The following is a 21067-nucleotide window of genomic DNA, read 5'->3' on the forward strand; positions in this document are numbered from 1 at the left end:
TATAGAAATAACTGGAAGCTCAGGAGAGCCATGACATTGTACTTTACAAGTTTATGTAAACTTTTGATTGCAACTGTACTTGTGTACATTTTTGCGGTCAATTAGTACTTTTGCAAAAAAAAAAAAAGCAGTCATCCTTTACCGCCTGTGTAACCCCCGAAGAAACTGCCGCCAACCACTTTACTGCCACAGCTCTGGTCGGCTTCAATAATGGATGTGCAGTACATGGTTCGCTTGGACTAGATGTCCCCCACCATGGCTTCCCTGGGACGTAGGTGAAGTTCTGCTGGAGGTGGGAGTTGAAACTCTTTCTGACAAGGGACTCTGCCAGATGTTGCCAGAAAACTCGCACAATACATTTGGGTCTGCAAGGTCAGACCAGTATCTTCTTCTACCATAAAAGCCTTCAGCTTCTAGATTTTATCCATCCATTTTCTTCACCGCTTATTCCTCACAAGGGTCACGGGGGGTGCTGGAGCCTATCTTAGCTGGCTTTGGGCAGTAGGCGGGGTACACCTTTGACTGGTTGCCAGCCAATCGCAGGGCACACAGAGACGAACAACTATCCACATTTACAAGCACACCAAGGGACAATTCAGAGCGCCCAATTAACCTGCTATGCATGTCTTTGGACTTCTAGATGTTATCTACAGTTTATTTGTAACGTGACTGTAACATTTTTTCAGGATTGTTTCTCAATTTGATGATGATTGTAATGTTTTTTTCAACATTAAGTGCGGGTTGACATAGGAAACATAAACTCCAGTCACGGGACTCCATTATAGCTCATGTAAAATAAGAATTAAAGTTGCTTTGACATCGTGAGTTAGATAAGATAAGCATGAACAAGCATTCACAAAAGTACAAGTCTGGGCATCATAACTCTTTTTGGATCTTCCTCTCTACTATTTGTGACCCATATATTTTCATCAGTTCTGTAATTTCTTTGAAGCACAACATTTTGTCACAGCTTTTTGAGACCTTTTGGCTGATTTTTAAGTGATTTCTTGATAGAAGAGGTCTTGGAGCGAAGATTTGGTCAGTGCGATTAAACTCAGCTTCCCAAAAAAATTGTGATTAACCACTGTTAATTTACGATTTCAGGGGAAGTCAAATCAAGTATAAATGTTCTTGACAATAATATGTACTTGAACCCCCCACTAGTCTAAACACGGCATTCTGATTACTTTTGCGTTTGTGGAAAATGATTTAAGCAGCAAAATCCACCTGTTTGGGATCTTTTTTTTTTCTTTTTCTTGAGTGTTACTCTAAATCAATGAATTAGCAACTAAAAAAAAAAAATAAAGAATAACAAATTAACTATAATGAAAGTTCCAAAACTGCTAAAACCTTGACTCTCAATATACATTACTAACACAATCTATATTATGTGACTGCAATTCCTAAACCCTCTGAAGTCACTCTCTAGAACTAATGTTGTTCCATCTATTACCCAATGCTGCATTATATGAGGTCGTTTCACACTTTGAGCCATCGGTAGCAAACACGAGTCCATCATGATACATGTTAAAAAAACAAATCTAAGACATTTTTTTTAACCCATTCTCTACATTATATATACAGTATTCAATCATCATTACCAATGTAAATGGCTCTTACTCATAAACAACATACTTTTATGGCAGCTGCGGCATATGTAAGAAGAACCAAGACCAACATCTGCTCGTGCTGTGTGACACCTGCAAACTGTTCTATCATCTGGGTTGTCTAGAACCACCACTGACACGCATGCCCAAGAAGACCAAGAACAGCTACTGGTAAGTTTCTCAAAATGAAGTAACAAGGTGTCAATACATGTGTTATTTAGAACCATTTAGAATCGTAATCCTTAGGATTAACAATTCAGTCCTGATTGGGCTGCTGCGCAGTCTGTGTGTGTGGCTCCTCCCAGTTGTCGTAAGCATAATAACAGTGATTAAAACCACCCAGAATACATGGTACCTGAACTGTCATCGTAGTTAGAATGTCAACGTGTGTGCGCATGCATTTTTAATCAGTAGTAAAAAAGATATTGCATTCTCAGGTTTTAATCATTTTTGCTCAGTAAAATGAACTTGTTTTCAGGCAATGCTCAGAGTGCGACCAGGCGAGCAGTGATGAAGCTGACATTGCTATGGAGACGCTACCCGACGGTACCAAAAGGTCCAGGAGGCAAATCAAAGGGCCAATCAAATTCATCCCGCAAGAGATGTCGCCAGAGCCCAAAAAACCTCAAGTTAGAGGCACGGTGTGTATTGACACTCTGTAAATTTAGAATATTTTAAGTGGAGGAAGCTCAAACGGCTCTTCCAAAAATTCATTTCCATAATGCAGTTATATCGTACTTCGAAGTTTGACCAGTTTTTTTGTTTTTTTTAAATACATGTTTTTATTAGATCTAGAGTTTCCTGGTGGCAGAGTGAGCCTTCATTTTTTCACACAGCTTAGCGTGCGGCATCGCATCACTTTACTACAGAGACACTATTTGCATTATTGCATAATGCCATCGAGCGGCGGGGCTAAACAAGGAAACAGTGTCGAGGTATTTGGAAGTGATGATGATATTATCTTTAAAGATCTCCTCAAATGCGCTTTGCAGCAATTATACCAACCATCCTTTGAACACCCTAATACTGTATCAAAAGAAATGTTCACAAAATTGTATCTTGTTGTAGAGTTGCAGTTTCCACTAGGAAGGTCTACTGTTAGCCTAGCATCAAACGAGTGGATTTTGGTGGGCGTGGCCAAGGCTCGCCAGTCTTCCGTGTGTTTTTGACGACAAAATGAGTTGGGCGTGGCCAAGTCTCATCTTTTCCGTGTGCTCCTGTTTGCAAACGAAGTCTTCACGTCTGCACCTGAAGGAACATTTTGCATGCTTTAGTTTCAATAGTTGGTACCGATCCTGGGGTAGGTGAAAGATGTTCTGCTAATCCACGTTTGTATTATCCTAAATTCCTGAAGCAGTCGTCAGTTAAATGTTTGCCACAAACTGTCAGGGCTGCTAACCCTCCTCACTATGCATATTTTTCCGGGTACAGCTACTGGGATTGACACACCCGTATCGGTCAAATCACAAGTCCTACGGGGAAAATGAACACATCCCCGGAACCGGCTCGACCTCTGCTTTCCAACGGCGTTGGTGCCGGCCCTCCACGACCCTCCGGGCTGGAGATATGGGGCCGCGAAATTGGCCACCCGACTCTGAGGAACTAACATGTTTTGGGAGATGCTTGGGCATATTTAATGCATAAATATTAGTGTTGTTCCGATACCGATACTGGTATCGGCAGAGGTGCCGATACTGCATTAAACCAGTGGTATCGGTATCGGTGACTACTCACAAGGAACATGCCGATACCATTAATTCCAATGCTAATATAGGATTTTGGATGCAGAATCTTGTGTCTTGCTGGTGTACGACATTCACTGGTATGTGACATGTTCACTGCATGCCGATCTAAGATATCCTATTGGCCCTTGAATGCTCTGAACCAATGGCAGGACAGCTTTTTCATGTTGAGGAAAAAAAAACCTTAAGTATCGGTATGGTATCGTATCGGCCGATACTGCAAACCATATCGGTATCGGTATCGGGAGCCAAAAAACAGTATCGGAACAACACTAATAAATACAGTCCAACCACAAGCCTTTCTGTGGCAGAAGAAAAATGTTTTTGTTGTCCTCTGTACAATCTGGTTCAGAGCAGTTCCTATGGGGTGGTTTTGCTGCCATGCTGTGCGTTTGCTGCTTCTGCTGTTTGTTCGTGGGTTGGAAATCTCCGGCGGTGGAGGGGTTGAAAATTGTGAAGGTGGAGTTCGCGCTGAGCTAGTGACGTGTAAAACTGAAAAAGGTGGCGTTAGTGACATGGAAAACCGACCATTTGAGCGTGCTGTTTGAGCTCATCCAATACAAATGCCCATTGGAAAAGGAAACATGGGTCGTTTATCTCACAGCTTTCGGAACTTAGTCAGGCTATGGTAAGGCATATTTATGATCAAAACCCCCTAAAAAGTGAATGTTTCATATGAGGGGACCTTTAATGTGTAAAGTAGACTTGCTCTTCCTGCAAAGTGAGCATTTCGTGTGGTGGAAAGTATTTTCAGTAGATGCGTTGTTTGCTTCCCTGCTGTACGCTCCACTTCACTGCCAGGCAGCCCCGCCGGCATCCGTCGCTGGCGACTCTGGACGTGCTCCGGGTCCTCCCCGCAGATCCGGCAGCGGAAGGGTTTCCTTTCCTCCCCGCGGATGCAGCGGAGGCGCCCGCTGGGACTCCGCAAGAGTGTCGGAGGGACCCCGGCGCTTAGCCTAGCCTAGCCTAACCTAGCACGAATCAGGAGGGTCCGACGTCCTTTGCGGGGTCGCTAAATCCCGCCCGGGTGGGCAGTCTAGCCTGGTGCGAGTCCAGATCAGTCAGGATAAGGTCAGATTAAATTTTGCTTGCTTGCTCTTCAAATGCTCTTTGTTTGTTGTGAAGTTGGCTTTGTTTCATGCTGTAGCCTCTTCAGACCTGCATTTTTTTATGCTGGGCAAATATTTCATGTATTTATTTATTTATTTTTCCCACTTAGGAACACCATGGACATTTTTTGGGGTGATTATCTCATGTTTTTAGTTGTTATAATGGACGCCAGGATAATATGGCTGTAACGTGTTGTAAACATACAACCTTATATGCAATATTTTTAACATGAACATCATGCAAATTAAATTGCGATTTTGATTGGTTAGTTAAGATCCAATCATGAACCAAAAATGTTGACATCGTCCAAATTATGTTTTAATGGTTTGACACTGAATATTTTATGTCCACTGCAATCATCTATGGGTTAAAACGGCTACAGTAGATTCTAAAAAATCAAGCTTTTGTGAAAAATTAATGTACTGGTTAAGAATAGTTAATAATAATTTTGAATAACTAATCGATGTGCCAAAAAAAGGGGGGGTTAAATGTTTTACTTAGTTTTGTTGCGGTTTCGGATTGGGACTCAGCCGATCTTAAAGGAAGTGACTCGGACTCGTATCCAAAAAAGTGTGATTGGGACATCCCTATTGAAAACATTTCTCTAATTTTAATGACAACATTCACTGTCACGAGTACAAAATGAAATCAACCATTAAAGCCCCACTAATTAACTTTTCAACCTTTCAATTCATATTTTCATAATTCTGCTGATGAAACATTGACTTACAGCTAGATTAATTAAACCTTTGCCATGGCCTGAGGGGGTCTGCATCATTTTTACTGGCGCTAAACAACTTTGAGAAGGATGTTGGGAACACTGCCACACAGAAAAAGAAAAAAAAACTACTAACATATAGACTGCTTTACATCATACGGAATGCCCCCCTTTACTCATTCGTTCCAAAGACGGAAGTCATGTGGAGGGTCTGCGCACGATTACTGTTGTCATGGAGAAGCTGCAAAACAACCCAAGAAACGATTATTTTTGTCTGAGACAAAATAATAATAATTTCAGAAAACTACGACCTATTGTTATCAAAATTCACATGCACATATCTACTAATAATGCCCACAGTAATCTCTGAAAATATGAAAGTGATTGACATAGTAATTTGGATTTTATAGGCATATACAGTCTTGCTCTCCATAGTTGTGCAGATTTGTCACGTCGCTTCATGAATAAAACACTTAATGTCCTATCGAGTCGATCCTATTGCTATTTTAAGAGATTGATGTGGGCCTAAGTTTGAGATGTGCATGCCAATTTTGGTGGGGATTGGTCGTAGTTAACGCGTTGAGCTTTTTATGGTGACCGTCTATGGGGAGGAAGGCTGAATGCCAATATAATCCAAAATATGGTGGTGATTGTTTTTATATTTTCAGAGGTTGAACTGGGCATAGCGCGCAGAGATGTGTGGGTGAATATTGGTGACCATTCATAAAAGTTTCCTGACCTTAGGCAACATACACGCACATGAAACGTTTTTTAGACGGTCCCGGGAAATAAAGATTTCACGATGCTGTGCACTGGTCCTCTTGGGAAATGTCGTCTTCATTCAAGGTAAAACACTACCACTTTTGTCCATATGGTGCCGCCATAATCAATGAAAACAATCGTGTTTTTTGCTGCTTTAATGAATGGCAAATGGACTAATATAATGTAAAAAGTGAAACCATACATAGCCATTCAAAATATTTTTATGGAAACATTTTTTATAGAAAACACATATTGAATGCATTTCAATTACCGGCAATCATATGCAAATGATAACTTTTCACGAGTCGGCCCAGTCCCTTCCCCCGGCGAATAGCACAAATGAAGCGTACAATCCGGAAGTGAAACACCAGTGAGTAAAGTGAGACAAAACGCTCCCTTCGTTTTTAGTGTGAATTTAACATTATAATTATGTGGCTCAGTGCGTCCACTACTTTTATATTTTCATTTCCGCCAAGTTTATGCAGTTAGTCAGAGTGGGGAGATGTGTTTCTGTAAAATGGGTAAATGTCACTTTCACAAGAATTGTCTTGAAAGTACGGCGTTTTCCAGCTAATTGGAAGAGGTAGCAGGCGACAGGCAGTCGGCTCATTGCAAAGTATGAAAACAAATTGTAAAGTTGGGGACTGAAGGCCCTCGAGTCACACGCGAAAGCCAGAAAGCACCACTTGCTGTGACTTGAAGTTGGTCTAAAATTTTTCTCATAATGGTCTAAAAAGGTCTAAAATTGAACTTAGTGATTCCTGCAAGAACCCTGACATACGCCGCCGCAACAGGAATGGGCGAACCTCTCTTTTCCTGATGGGTCCATTTCTGGTTGGATCATTCTGTCAGGGCTTGCTATGGCGGTGAGCACAAGTGCAGGAAAGCGAGGATGATTGATTTGATTTTAAATAAAACACTAAAACAAAAACAAAGTCCAAAACAACAAGGATCAAAACTCCAAACAAATACTGTGAAAACTAAGACTTGGCAAAGGACATGACATAGACAATGACAAAATGACACAAGCACTAAAAGAAAGCAGGGCACTAAAGCATCCGAGGATGGTCGGACGTCGGATATCTCCGAGTTGTTTTTTCCCAGTTCCGACCTGAAAGCATTTGAGGCGAAAGTAAACAACCAATATGGCGGATAGTGGTAAATTGTTTTTAAATGTTTTTCTTAAAACTAATTTTTGACCTCCAGCAAACTTACCTTCTCGGAATTTTGCGTCATTTATTGTTTTTACATTATCTCATAAGTATTCCATACAGTTCAGTCGTTCACCGTATAATAGCTATCTAGTTTTATACTCAAGTAAATTGTGTTTTACTATTCACGGTCTGTGTTTCCAAAGGGGAAACCATCGTAGAGTGACGTCACTTGTAGTCCGCCGGTGAAGTCGGGCTCCTTCTTTTTTTCCGACTTCGCAAGTGGAATTTCCGAGTTCAAGGGGCGTTCCCGTACACACTTCCTGCTTTGAACTCGGAAAAGTCCGACTTCCGACCATCCTCAAATGCACCATTAATACACATACTAACGAGCAGAGGTGGGTATTCCAGGTCCAGAAAGTAAAAACCCTGCCGCAGTTTGGCTTTAGTCACAGGAGGTTCTACTTGACCAATTGGTAAGTAACCTGTTTACCTGCTGGTTGATTAGATGCACCTGTGGCGAAAGCCAAACTGTGACCCACCTCTGCTAACGAGACAATGAGAGACACCTAGACAGGACGCACGTGGCTGAGGGAGCTTATAGGATGATAACGAGGGACCAGGATGACAAACACAAGTTGACATGATTTTAAAACAAAGAAACAAACAAACGCACGGATGCCCAAAGGACAACTTTGCGAACGTAGTTCGACCTGATGGTGCTTGCATCTAGTGTCGGCCCAACGGGGCCTGCAGGTGGTCAACAATGAGCTTGTCTCTTTCTGTTTTGCTCTCGCAAGCTTTTACGAGTTTGTTTGTTTTTTACTTCTGCCGCTAGCCGCTCTTGTTAGCCACTCCAACCTATGAGTCCGACTAATAGGGGTGTGAATTGCCTAGTACCTGACGATTCGATTCGTATCACGATTCACAGGTCACGATTCGATTCGATACCGATTAATCCCGATACGAATTTATAAGTCGATTGTTGCGATTTTTTTTTCATTCAACTTTAGAAAATACTAATCAGTAAGCTTGGAGAGTGTAAGATTTATATGAAAATGTATTATTTATTTATCTGAAATTTCAGTCTTATAGAGGTTGTAATCTGTTTCATGTTTGAACAGCATTAAAATAAAATATTAAGGCTTAATGTTCCGTTCATATAACATTCTTCCATGCTCAAGGTGTGAATCCTAACCGGAAGTCAGACGTTTTGTTGAATATTTTTCCATTAAAAATGGAAGTTTAAAAATCGATTCACACACACACACACACACACACACACACACACACAAAAAAAAAAAAAAAAGGCAATGATGATAAGATGTTGAATCGGTAAGACTACCGAATGAACAATTATGAGCTCTTTAAAAAAAATAAAATAGATTCAGCCGCCTATTGAATCGATTCGAGAATCGCGCGATGTAGTATCGCGATATATTGCCGAATCGATTTTTTTTAACACCCCTACCGACTAACTCCCTCTAGCCAGACTTGTTAGCTTCTCCGGCTAAATCCAAGCTTGCTCTGTCTTTCGGCATCGCTCGCTGGGCTTCACACCGGCCTGGCTGCCTAGTCGCCATCGCTCGCCGAGATGCTTGTTTGCCCACGCAAAATAATAATTGGTGGTAGGCTTATGAGTGTGGTCTCTCTGAGCCACCGTAGTGTGCTGGCTTCTAAATGCATGTGCTTTGACTGCATTCTATGCTATAGCTATATCTAGGGGTCACTTATTAAACACTGTACCTTTAATAATGTGTCTCCTCTTAAACTCTGATTATGAGATTAATGCTATATGTGGTAATGTCCACCCATTTTGCATTTTAGTCAGCAGATAGCAACAGTCAGTATAATCAGTCCAACGTTACCAGTGCAGTGTCTCTTGCCATTGTCACCTTCTTTTTTCAATTCAATTCAAATTTATTTCATTTATTCTTGAAAGTAAAATAAATGAAAGGGGACAGAAAGAAGTAAAATTTATGTCTGCCCCTGATCAACACAAAATGAATGACAGCGAGCGGTCAAGACGCTTTCAGTCTAACAATACTACAAAATAATTCAGCTGCATGTCCTTGTGCTATATTTATTTTTGCAGTAATTGTGCTTTTCTGCAAGTAAACCATGTAATAGCTTATACTTTTTGGCATTTTCCATCATTTGCAAGCAGGTGTTTTCTCACGTGAGATAAAATGATGTGAAAATGTTTTAGTGCACCAACAGAGTGATGTATACTTGTTGTTTCGAGTCTGTTCTCTGGCTTTTGTAGCGAGGGAAAAAAAAAAACAGAGTACTTCCTTAACTGTGTATTGGACTGCTGCTCCATTTTTTTGTTTACTGAACCCGTCGCTGGATCCTACTTATCTGAGCCGACCATGCTTTAATTCAGTGATATAGAGCCTCCTACAGCCGCACACAAGAGGCTTTCAAGATTTGTATCTGACAGCTTTGTGGCACTGCCAGGGTAGTCGTTCCCCTCCCCTTTGCTTTTTCTTCACTGTCAATATTTGACCTTCTCACACTCCTCTGGGACTTGAGGGAACTTTGCTCTTGTTGCTAGAAACCGTCCAACAGTCACTTTTGTTGTCTGTCTTAGACTTGGATATATATATATATATATATATATATATAGCCTTAATGGCTATGCAAAAAACACGCTTGACTGTGGACACTGACAGCAGTATTCCAGCCACTTCTAATTCTTGGCAGATATGCTTTTTGATGATTCTTGGTTAACTCTTCTCCCTCCTGACCAATTTTCTCTCAGTAGCAGGTGATAGCTTGCATTTTCTTCCTGATCATGGTAGTGATAAACAGTGCCATATACTTTATACTAATGAACAATTGCTTGCACTGTTGGTCTTGGGACCTGCAGATGCTTTGAAATGGCTCCAAGCAACTTTCCAGACTTGTTCAAGTCAATGATTTTCGTTTTCAGATCAGCTTTGACACTGCTGAGCTCCTTTGATTGTCTTTGTAGTTCAGGTCCTACTTGGAGTAAAGGAGTTACTTTGTGACCATTGGAAATTTTGAATCTGATCGAATGGCCATGACATGTGGGGTCCCTCAAGGGTCAGTCCTTGGACCCCTGTTGTTCAATCTGTATATGTGACCCACTCCAGCAAAAGGGTCCGCATGTCGGGAGGCTCAAACAAGAGATATGGGCGATATTAGACAGTTGGACATTTTTTGTCCATTTTGAGATTTCTCCACAAATAGCTTCCTTGAGGTCTTTAGTTTCATTTCCAAGCAGCATAAAAATCAAAATTGTAATAGAAGTGTATGAAAATAAGCAATTATTAGACAGTATGCCTCGTAACTAAGGGACGTGTTTTTAGCCTGCTAGCTAGCTAGCTAGCTTTATTGCGTCTTGCACCTTTTTAAAAACAACCCGACTTTCCTAGCCTCAGACATAATTCGTTACTGATTTATTTAAGTATTGCGAGGATAAGCGAATATGCTAATGGATGGATGGATGGACATAGCAACCAAAAAAAGTCGAAACACAATTCAGCACGAACGTGAACAGAAGTCATCCTACCTAAAAGAGCAGGAAGCGATGTTTTCATCGGTCCGTTTACCAGCGAATTGTCATCCAAACAGAGATATTCTCCAGGATCGTATTCTTAATGAATCGTTGTCTACTTTTAATTCAAATGACTAAATTTACACACTTGACTAAACCATGTCGAACTCGAGCGAGGGATGCAGCCGCGATCCCCTCACGGAGCAATCTGCTCCTTTACTCAGACCACGGCGGTTAAAAGTTGTGGCATGCACCAGTGCCTTTTATGTAATGTAGACTAATGTAATAATGTATTGTAAATACTAATGTAATGGTTTGATCGCTTGTCGATGTGTATTTCATACGACGCCGGACACGATGCTTTTCGATGCGTCAAAAAAAAAAAAAAAAGTCTTTCTGCATACGTCGCAAATATCGCCATCACCACACATTTTCACTTTATCACTTTATGCTCTTTTAAATTGGATGACATGAACATAAAAATGAGCTAGGAACTATTTAGCTTGAAGATGAAAAATGGTCCTCTCAAAAGAGTCACAGTATGACACCCCACCCCAAAATGCACACAGGCTATACTGACTTGTAAATACAATTGTTTAGTGTCACATTATTACTTGCAGTGGGGTGGTGGGACAAAAAAAATCAAAAACATTTTTATTTTATTAATTTTCAAAAGCATTTGAGACATCACATCTATGATAAGTTGTCAATAAAGCACTTTTCACAGGCCACATCAAATGACAAATAATCTTTTAATTGACACAAAATGATGAAATCAAATTTCCCACTGTGGTAATATGACCTCATTTATGCAAGAAAATACCACAAGGAGCACCAATAAAATAACCAAAGCCTCAGCAAATGAATTGTATGCTGAGTGTGATCTTCAAAGTTGAAGCTGATTTCATCTCTTGAGAGGTCAAACTTCCAAAACGTTTAAAGGGTTCAAATCTCGGATGGTGACCTTGCCTGCTATTGGAATTGACTTTCCACTGAGTTCCTGAAAATTTCAGGTTCATATCTTTTTCCTAAGGTACTGGTTGCTATGGACATTTGTAATGTGCAAGTACCAAAACTTTAAAGCCCTTTTTCTCAAAATTAGGGATTTCAACTTTCGAACATTAAAACTGCCGTAACTTTGTCAATTTTTCAGCTACATCCATGTATTTTATATCATTTTAAAGGGAATTAAGTGCAGAATTTTGAGTTTTTTGCACATGTGGACCCTTTTGCCAGAGCCGGTCACATATGTTACATTTGGGTCAAATGCTTCAGAACGCCAATGTTGACTATCATAGTTGTGCAGATGACACAACTGTATTTATCATTGTCCCCAAATGACAGCAGTTCTAATAACGTATTGTGTTCATTCTCTAGAGCAAATTAACAACTGGATGAACCAAAATATCCTCCAGCTAAATAAAAACAAAACGGGGGTCATTGTTTTCGGCAATAAAGAAAAGAGGATTGCTGTTAAAAAACAGCTTGAGTCACTGTCTTTAGAAACTAAAGACCAAGTTCGAAATCTTGGGGTACTAATAGACCAAGACCTGACTTTCAGCAATCATATTAAATTCATCACTAAAACAGCCTTTTACCAGCTGAAAAACATATCCAGACTGAAGGACTGCATGCTTCAAGCAGACCAAGAGAAGCTTATCCATGCTTTTATCTCCAGCAGACTAGATTACTGTAACGGTCTTCTGACTGGACTCTCTCAAAAGAACATGAGACAATTGCAGCTCATTCAGAACGCTGCAGCTCGAGTTCTGACCAAAACAAAGAAATCAGAACATATTACTCCAGTACTTAAGGATTTACACTGGCTCCCTGTCAGCTGTAGAATCGATTTTAAAGTTCTGCTACTCGTCTATAAATCACTAAATGGTTTGGGTCCTGAATATATCCAAGAAATGCTGATTGAGTACAAACCCAGCAGGGCTCTGAGATCTACAGACTTGGGCCAACTAGTGGAACCCAGAGTTCGAAGCGAACACGGTGAAGCTGCATTTAGCTGTTATGCTGCACACAGATGGAATAGGCTGCCAACGGAAGTGAAGTCAGCCCTGAGTGTAAATGCTTTTAAATCCAGGTTGAAAACTGCTTTTTTTCTCATACCTTTGATTAAGGACTTTTAAACAGTTTTCATTAATCATGTCTTTTCCCCTTTTAATTAATAATAATAATAATAATATTTTAAACTTCATTATGTTAAATGTTTTTAAAGTTTCCTGTATGCCTCCTGGACGCCTCCCTGTGGAGGTGTTCCGGGCGTGTCCCACCGGCGGGAGCCCCTGGGGATGGCCCAGGACACGCTGGAGAGACTATGTCTCTCGGCTGGCCTGGGAACGGCTTGGGATGCCGCCGGAGGAGCTGGTTCAAGTGGACGGGAAGAGGGAAGCCTGGGCTTCCCTGCTAAAGCTGCTGCCCCCGCGATCCGACCCCAGATAAGCAGCAGATGATGGATCGATGGCTGGATAAAGTTTTAACATTGTCATGCTTGTTCTTTTACTAAATTTTGTAAACTACTTTTGTTTTCTCTTTTTTGCTATAAATGTTAACTACTAGGGGTGTGAATTGCCTAGTGCCTGACGATTTGATTCGGATCACGATTCATAGGTCACGTTTCGATTCGATACCGATTAATCCCGATACGAATTTATAAGTCGGTTGTTGTGATTTTTTTACTCACATTTAGAAACTACTATTCAGTAAACTTGTACATGTACACTGTAAGATTTGTATGAAAATGTATTATTTATTTATCTGTCATCAATGTATTATTTATTTATCGATCCGTTTAACTTCAGTCTTATAACAAGAGGTCGACCAGTTTAGACGGAGTGGCCCATTAATCCATTTAGAGTCTAGACCGTAAACTGAAACAGTCAACATCAGTGGCAGATGGTTGCCAGGCCTGTCAGGAGTCATGCCTGAATACACATTTTATAATAATCTGTCTTGAGAATCATACATTTGATTCTTTTTGTCAATTATATTCACTATTTTCACACCAAAGCAAACAAACAGAATGGTTGAGAAGTCATTATTTATCATACCATCCACAGTCATGGTTTCAGGTGCAAATAAAAATGGGCTCATCTAATTAACTCAACACTATGTTGACTTGGACTTGATCCTGCGTGTATTGAGTGTGATGAGCAAGGTTCTATGTGCATTTCATTTCATGAAAGCCTGACTGTGCGTAACAGTGGGTTGCGACCAAGCATAGGTACACATGCCTATCTGTACACATGCGTGTGACAGGCCGGTTTAAGTCAAAATTCCAGGGCTGATTTTATTTATTTATTGTGCCAGTCCAGCCCTGTCCACAAGCCATGGCTTTTTTTCTAATTACAGCCCTCCTGTTAATAATTATGGAATTCTATATTATCATGAATCAGCAAGTGAATTTTGAATTAAATTAGCATCTGGTTACTAGCACTCTGTTTAATATCTTCTGCTGTGAAATGATTCATCCTTGTTAAAGATGCACTGAAGTACTTAATTAAAAGCTTGACTTTGCCTGCGATTTCTAAGCCGCCGGCAGTTTTAATATCCTCACCTAAGCAGAGTTTCGATCAGCTGTGCGGCTAAGCATCTATCAGCTTATGATTAGCCAAACTGCTCTATATATTACTTAAAGAGGCAACCAATGCATAACAAATATGAAATAGACACACGAGTGAAGGAGCAGCTGGTAGGATTTCTTTTTAGAGGAATCTATTTTGAAGTTAAGTACTCCATCTGGCATGTGACATTGATCCAAAAGCAACAGATGGAATTGTTTGTGGTCAATATGTTATTTATTTCTTTAAGTTATTCCCTAGCAGCTCCACAACCAGATGCGAACAAACAAGATGTGTTGTTTATTCTTTGTATACCTAATGTGCGAAGAGATCACACTGTGCTATTGGGTAGCATTTGCTCATTTTACAGTCCCCTCCAAAAGTATTGGGAACGGCAAGGGTTTTGTTTTTGTTTTTTTAAACTGAAGATAATTGTGTTTCCGTTAAAAAAAAAAAAAGAATATGAGACGAAAGTTCAGAATTCAAAATTTTATTTCATGGTATTTACATCAAAAGGTGTTAAACAACTCAGGACAGTGCACCTTTTGTTTGAACATCCCACTTTTCAAGTGAGCAAAAGTATTGGAACACACATTAGTAGTAGTAAGTTAAAGTTAATGTTTAATATTTGGTGGCATAACCCTGACTTGCATTAACTGCATCAAGTTTGCGCCCCCACTGACTTCTCCAGACTGCTGCGTTGATTTGAAATGCCTTTCCAGGCCTTTGCTATAGCCTCTTTTAGTTCTTGTTTGTTTCTCGGGGATACATTAATGGTTGCAAATGTTTTGATTTTTTTTTTTTTTATTCCTTTAATTTAATCTTTTTGTTTTTTCTGTTTTACAGAGAACCAGAGGACAGAAGAGAAAGAATATCCCTTTCTGTGAAGAGAGTGAAGACAAGATTGAGGTTTGTCGCTCATTTCAAAGAATTCCATAATTGCTTTTGTCAAGATTGAAGTTTGAAGAGGGACTAACCCCTAAAAAGTAAAATACAGCATTCCCCCTCTTTGCGGTCTTGCTGTATCGTGGATTTTTTATTTTTATTTTTTTTTTTTAAGTGCAATTTTTCATTCATTTTTTACAGTAATGTACCTATTTTATAAAATTTATTTCAGTTTGAACATTGAGAATATTTAAACGAGAGAAATGTGAGAAAATGTAAATGACAAATAATAAAATAAGATTCAATAATAAAAGTAAATATAAAAATATATGTCCAAATAAATACAAACATATATAAATAGAATTATATATAAATTAAAAACAAAAACAAACGCTTTGCTCTCACATTTATTTCGTGCTGCAGACGCTCTGCCCGTTCAAAATGTCATTCAAATAAGGGGGCGGACCTAAGCGTGCACTGGGTTGGACTCAGCCTCTGCAAACTGCTTGTCATTGGTCGAGTGAGCGGCAAAGGAAGTCTTACCGGCTTGCATTGGAGAGATCCAGGAATGGACGACTATCTTGTCTACTGTCACCACAACTTGCGACTTGAGTTGCTTGACAACCGCTAGAAATTTGATTGGAATATTATAACTTGTGTAGTGATTGAAAATGACACTATCACTGCTTAGTAATCTCAATTGATTTCATTACGCCAAAGCACCAGTTTGTTCCGAATAACCAGAACAGGAGGCTCATATAGAAAATACAGGACCCTTTATTACAGAAAAAAATGCCAAACAAAGGCAATGGGCAAGGGTGCAAAACAATATATCGGTATAAAAAAAAAAAGCAACACAAAGAGAAGTCTTCACAGCAAACAATTCTCAAAAAGATTCTCACGGCAAACAGTCATGATTCTTGAAAAGGTCTTCACAGCAACCACTTAACTCCAAGTCACACTAGATACCACCCACTATGATATTGCACTTTGCCCAATAAAACCTTTACTAAAGTAAAAATTATCATTGGCTAAAAAGAGAAAATAAACCCAAATTGTCAGTGCAGAATATCAACCGGGATAATTAACTCAAGGACAATACATTACATAAAATCAAATATTTACCGTCCTGCCAAATTCTGTCACTTCAGGTAGGCCACTCAACAAGCTATCAAGCCAGCACACAACAATCTTGATGCAGTTGTGCACATTTTTTGGTGTCCTTGCGTCTCTGGCTGGATGCGCACCTGCCGCAATCAATGTGGGATCTGACAAGCACCACTCCCTCTTCACCTTTAATGCCTCTCCCCAGGTACTAGAACCCTGAAATTTCCCCCAGGTCCAAAAACCCACCCCTTTTCACTTGCATAAAAAAAAAAAAAAAAAAAATGAGGCCTCTTTTGTCCTGTCTGGAGGAAATCAAAGCCTGGATAGCTTTAAATGTCTTGAACTTCAATGAGAAGAAAACAGAAGTTATGGTCTTTGGTCCCAGCGGCTCTTCTCATCCTGCCGATTTGGGTCCTCTGGCACAATATCTGAAGCCAACAGCCTCAAACCTGGGTGTCAAGATGGACAGTGACTTTAAACTGGACCGGCAAATTGTCGGTGTTGTCAAATCCAGCTTTTTTCATCTTCGGAAGCTGGCTAAGGTAAAAAAAATCTCTTATCTCAGCAGCACTTAGAAATGGTAATCCATGCTTTTGTTACATCTCGGCTGGATTACTGTAAAGCACTTTACTTTGGAATCAGCCAGTCCTCCCTGCAGCGTCTCCAGCTTGTCCAAAATGCTGCTGCTGGTCTCCTAACTGGTGCCCGTAAGAGGGAACACGTAACCCCTATCCTGGCCTCTCTTCACTGGCTGCCCATGAAATTTAGAATCCATTTTAAGATTCTTCTATTTGTTTTCAAATCTCTAAATGGTTTTGCCCCACCTTATCTCGCTGATCTCTCACCCCTACACACCTGCCCGGTGCCTCAGGTCAGCAGACCAGACACAATTGGAGGTACCAAGGGCTAAGCGGAGGCTTAGAGGAGATCGAGCCTTTGCTGTTGCCGGTCCCTCCCTTTGGAACGACCTCCCACTAAATATTAGACAATGCCCCTCTTTATCCTCTTTTAAAACACGTCTGTATTCTTTGGCTTTTGGCGATGAGGCTTAAGATTGTTTTGGGTGTTTTGTAGTGTGTGTTAATTTGTTAATTTGTTTATTCTACTTATTTATTTATTTACTCACCTACTTATTAATTTACTGATGTAAAATTTATTTACTTGTAAAAAAAAACAAAAAAAAAACAAAAAAAAACTTGTATACAAGTTCTTGTTTTATTACCTTATTCTTTACTACACAACCGATTTGTTTCATGTACAGCACTTTGTATACAGCAATGCCTGTTCTTAAAGTGCTTTATAAAATAAAGTTGAGTTGAGTTTGGTAAATTACTACTGCAACGTTGAAAGTAGAACAATCCACATAATCTTTCTTTGGAGTAGTCTGTTTGTTTGGATTGAGTTGAACACCCCATTCAGCATTTGATTCTCACTATCCACGTTTCCATAGGAATCGATGCCAAGGGAGCGCAGACAGCGGCAGTCTGCTGTGCTAAAAAAGAACAAACCAGACGACACAAGGACTGAGTGTACAACCTGTAAAGGACCGGGAGACAATGAAAATCTTGTGAGGTGAGAGAACGCGAGTGTATGTGGGTCGAAGATATGGCGCAAGGCTTGGCATGTGCTGTGCCTGCATGTGTCGCATGGACTGTCCTGATGATTAAAGTTCAATCTTCATTAGGTTCTTCCCGCCTAGGCTCAACAGATGTATAGGACTGACCCTATCTCATTCCATAGGCCCTCAGTATTGACCTGCCACATACATTTGCACACTTCATTAAGGTGGAATGAATAGCACAATTTAGTCTTCTGCTTTCTTGGAATTCCAGGTGCAGACATAATAAAAAGGATTGCCCTGTGCTGTTGGAACCATAGTTCCCGTGGCACCCAAGTAGGGTGCCACAGGAAAAATAAATACATAAAATAATAATTAAACAAAGTGCAATTTCTGCAGAATTTGCTGAATGCTAATAGCTGAATACTTATGAAGGAGATTGAAGGATAAATTATGTGAAAATTACAAAGTAATTAACTATTAATTACTAGTAGTAGTAGTAGTAGTATTACTAGTAATTATTAAATACCGTATTTTCTGCACTATAAAGCGCACCTAAAACCCTTTAATTTTCTCAAAAACCGACAGCGCCTTATAATCAGGTGCGCCTTATATGTGACTCAATATTGGTTACGTACAGCTACCGTAGTCAGGGGGCGTCACCGAAGTAACAGCAGTTAGAACGGTAGTACCACACCTGGACAAGGCTGGGAAATATTGTAGATCTGGATCGTAACGTTTGAACAATATTGAGTTATTGTTATATTGTTAATACGGAACCATATTGTGACTGCACTACCGGTAACTTGTTTTGGGAATGAACAAAGTTGTCAGAATGCCGGTTTGTATTCAATTACCGGTCATAAATGTCTGACTGCCTCATCTGTTTTGTTCAGATTCCCTTTAGGCACAGCTCCATCTATTGCAGGGGTGGCAAACTGCCGTCCTCGAGGGCCGGAGTCCTGCAGGCTTTATAGATTTCCCTACTCAAAGTGCAGCTGATTCCAATTAATTATCAGGCTTGAATGGCATAAATCAAAGAAATATCCAAAACCTGCAGGACTGCAGCCCCCGAGGAGCGGATCTCGCCACCCTTGATCTATTGTACGCTTAATGCAACCCCAGCCACTGCAGTGGCTTCTCCTCTATGCGCCTTATAATGCGGTGCGCCTTATATTATGGAAAAACTTTTTCATATAGGCCATTCATTGAAGGTGCGCCTTATAATGCGGTGCACCTTATATATGGAAAAAGTTTTAAAATATGTCATTCATTGAAGGTGCGCCTTGTAATGCGGTGCACCTTATATATGGAAAAAGTTTTAAAATATGTCATTCATTGAAGGTGCGCCTTATAATGCGGTGCACCTTATATATGGAAAAAGTTTTACAATATGTCATTCATTGAAGGTGCGCCTTATAGTGCGGTGCGCCTTATATATGGAAAAAAGGTTTTAAAATGTGTCATTCATTGAAGGTGCGCCTTATAATGCGGTGCGCCTTATGGTGTGGAAAATACGGTAGTAATTTGCAGTTAAATGATAAATGAATAAAAAGAAAACTTGAACTGCAAACTGCTGAAAGTGGGATTCAAACCCTGGCTTCCTGTTTACTGTTCAAAGCTCCGCTGCACTAGCTGTAGAGCTGTCCAAGCAGGGTTTGAACCCAGGTCTTCCGGTGTGGCAGGCAATTGCTCAAACCACAAATCTGTGACATTGTATATAATTGTAGTGAATACGTCAGTATATACTGAAAGCTTGCGTTGAATTTAAATTTTGACTATAGAACGGAATAAAAACATAATCATGATGAATGACATCAAAAATAAATATCAATTGTACTAAAGAGTGGTCGAAGCGGGATTTGAACCCACGCACACTGACCACCAGTCCTTAACCGCTGGATTACTTGAGTCATAGAAATACCTGTGACGTATGTAATTGTAGTGAAGTATGTCAGTACATACTGAAAGCTAATCGTTTAATAATTTCAGTGAAATTATAATGCATTTCTTGATATGATATTCAATTGGGATACATGTATATCCCTTAGCATAATGGCCATGGATATATTTGCAATGTACAGTCGGAGATGGGATTCGAACCCACGACCTCCTGGTTATTGAGCAATGCAATATACCAGGTGCGCCACTAGGCAGCTGAGCCGGTATTGATGATCAGTTGTATGTATGGAAGTGGGCGTGGAAAGTGGGATTTAGTAAAAGTTCAGTGTCATTCCCATTGAAAATGAATGAGGAAAATTTTATCTTTAATGTTAAATTATGCGAGTGCTGTAAGTAATGTGGAATCAGACAATATATTCCCAGGAAGGCGTGAATTTCTTTTAAGCAAGTTAAAATTCGAACGGCGTAAATCGGAAGTATTATGTGGGAGTTGTTTGACGGCAAAAAAGTGAGAATATAAGTATAAAAAAAAAATCCGACTAACATAAGTGGAAATGCTTTCAGCATTCCTACATATGTTAGATGTTTGTATTTATTTCTCCAAAAAGTATTATTGATTTATCGATATGATGTCTTTGTTCACTGATATTAATTACTATGCCAGCGTTGTCTAGTCAAAATGCAGAACAATTCAAATGCTCTTCCATTAGATGTCAGAATGTACAATAAATCGTCTCCTGTGTTGCCATTCATACAGCAGAATTACGCATGGCTTCCACCTTGGCTTAATAAATGTTGGGAAATACTGGAGAGGGAAGGCAATTTCCACACAATGAAATTGCCGAATCATTCCAAATTTTTATCAAAACTTTGCATGCACATCATTGGGTACAGATTACTAAACTCTGGGTACATATTGTTAAACTGTGGGTACAGTTTACTAAACTGTGGGTACAGATTACTAAACTGTGGGTGCAGATTGCTAAACTGTGGGTACAGATTACTAAACTGTGGGTGCAGATTGCTAAACTGTGGGTACAATTTACTAAAGTGTGGGTACGGTTTACTAAACTGTGGGTAGAGATTGTTAAACTGTGGGTACAGATTACTAAACTGTGGGTACGGTTTACTAAACTGGGTAGAGATTGTTAAACTGTGGGTACAGATTACTAAACTGTGGGTACAGATTGTTAAACTGTGGGTACAATTTACTAAACTATGGGTACAGATTGTTAAACTGTGGGTACAGATTGTTAAACTGTAGGTACAGTTTACTAAACTGTGGGTACAGATTTTTAAACTGCAGGTACAGTTTACTAAACTGTGGGTACAGATTGTTAAACTGTGGGTACAATTTACTAAACTATGGGTACAGATTGTTAAACTGTGGGTACAGATTGTTAAACTGTAGGTACAGTTTACTAAACTGTGGG

General features: G+C 39.8%; 1 protein-coding gene across 5 annotated transcripts in view; it reads left to right on the top strand.

The window, feature by feature from the left end:
* Positions 1–21067, top strand: part of phf14 (PHD finger protein 14) — a 117812-nt gene that overhangs the window by 36394 nt on the left and 60351 nt on the right. For 3 of the 5 annotated variants that reach the window (XM_077506327.1, XM_077506326.1, XM_077506328.1), the window contains exons 13-16: positions 1647–1778; positions 2086–2248; positions 15029–15091; positions 17625–17746. In XM_077506327.1, coding sequence (XP_077362453.1) covers positions 1647–1778; positions 2086–2248; positions 15029–15091; positions 17625–17746 — 480 coding nt within the window. The remainder of the gene's footprint in view (positions 1–1646; positions 1779–2085; positions 2249–15028; positions 15092–17624; positions 17747–21067) is intronic. The other 2 variants (XR_013280059.1, XR_013280057.1) reach the window with 1 other exon arrangement.

The sequence above is a fragment of the Festucalex cinctus genome, chromosome 19 (assembly GCF_051991245.1).
Source record: "Festucalex cinctus isolate MCC-2025b chromosome 19, RoL_Fcin_1.0, whole genome shotgun sequence".
NCBI classification, from domain to species: Eukaryota; Metazoa; Chordata; class Actinopteri; order Syngnathiformes; family Syngnathidae; genus Festucalex; species Festucalex cinctus.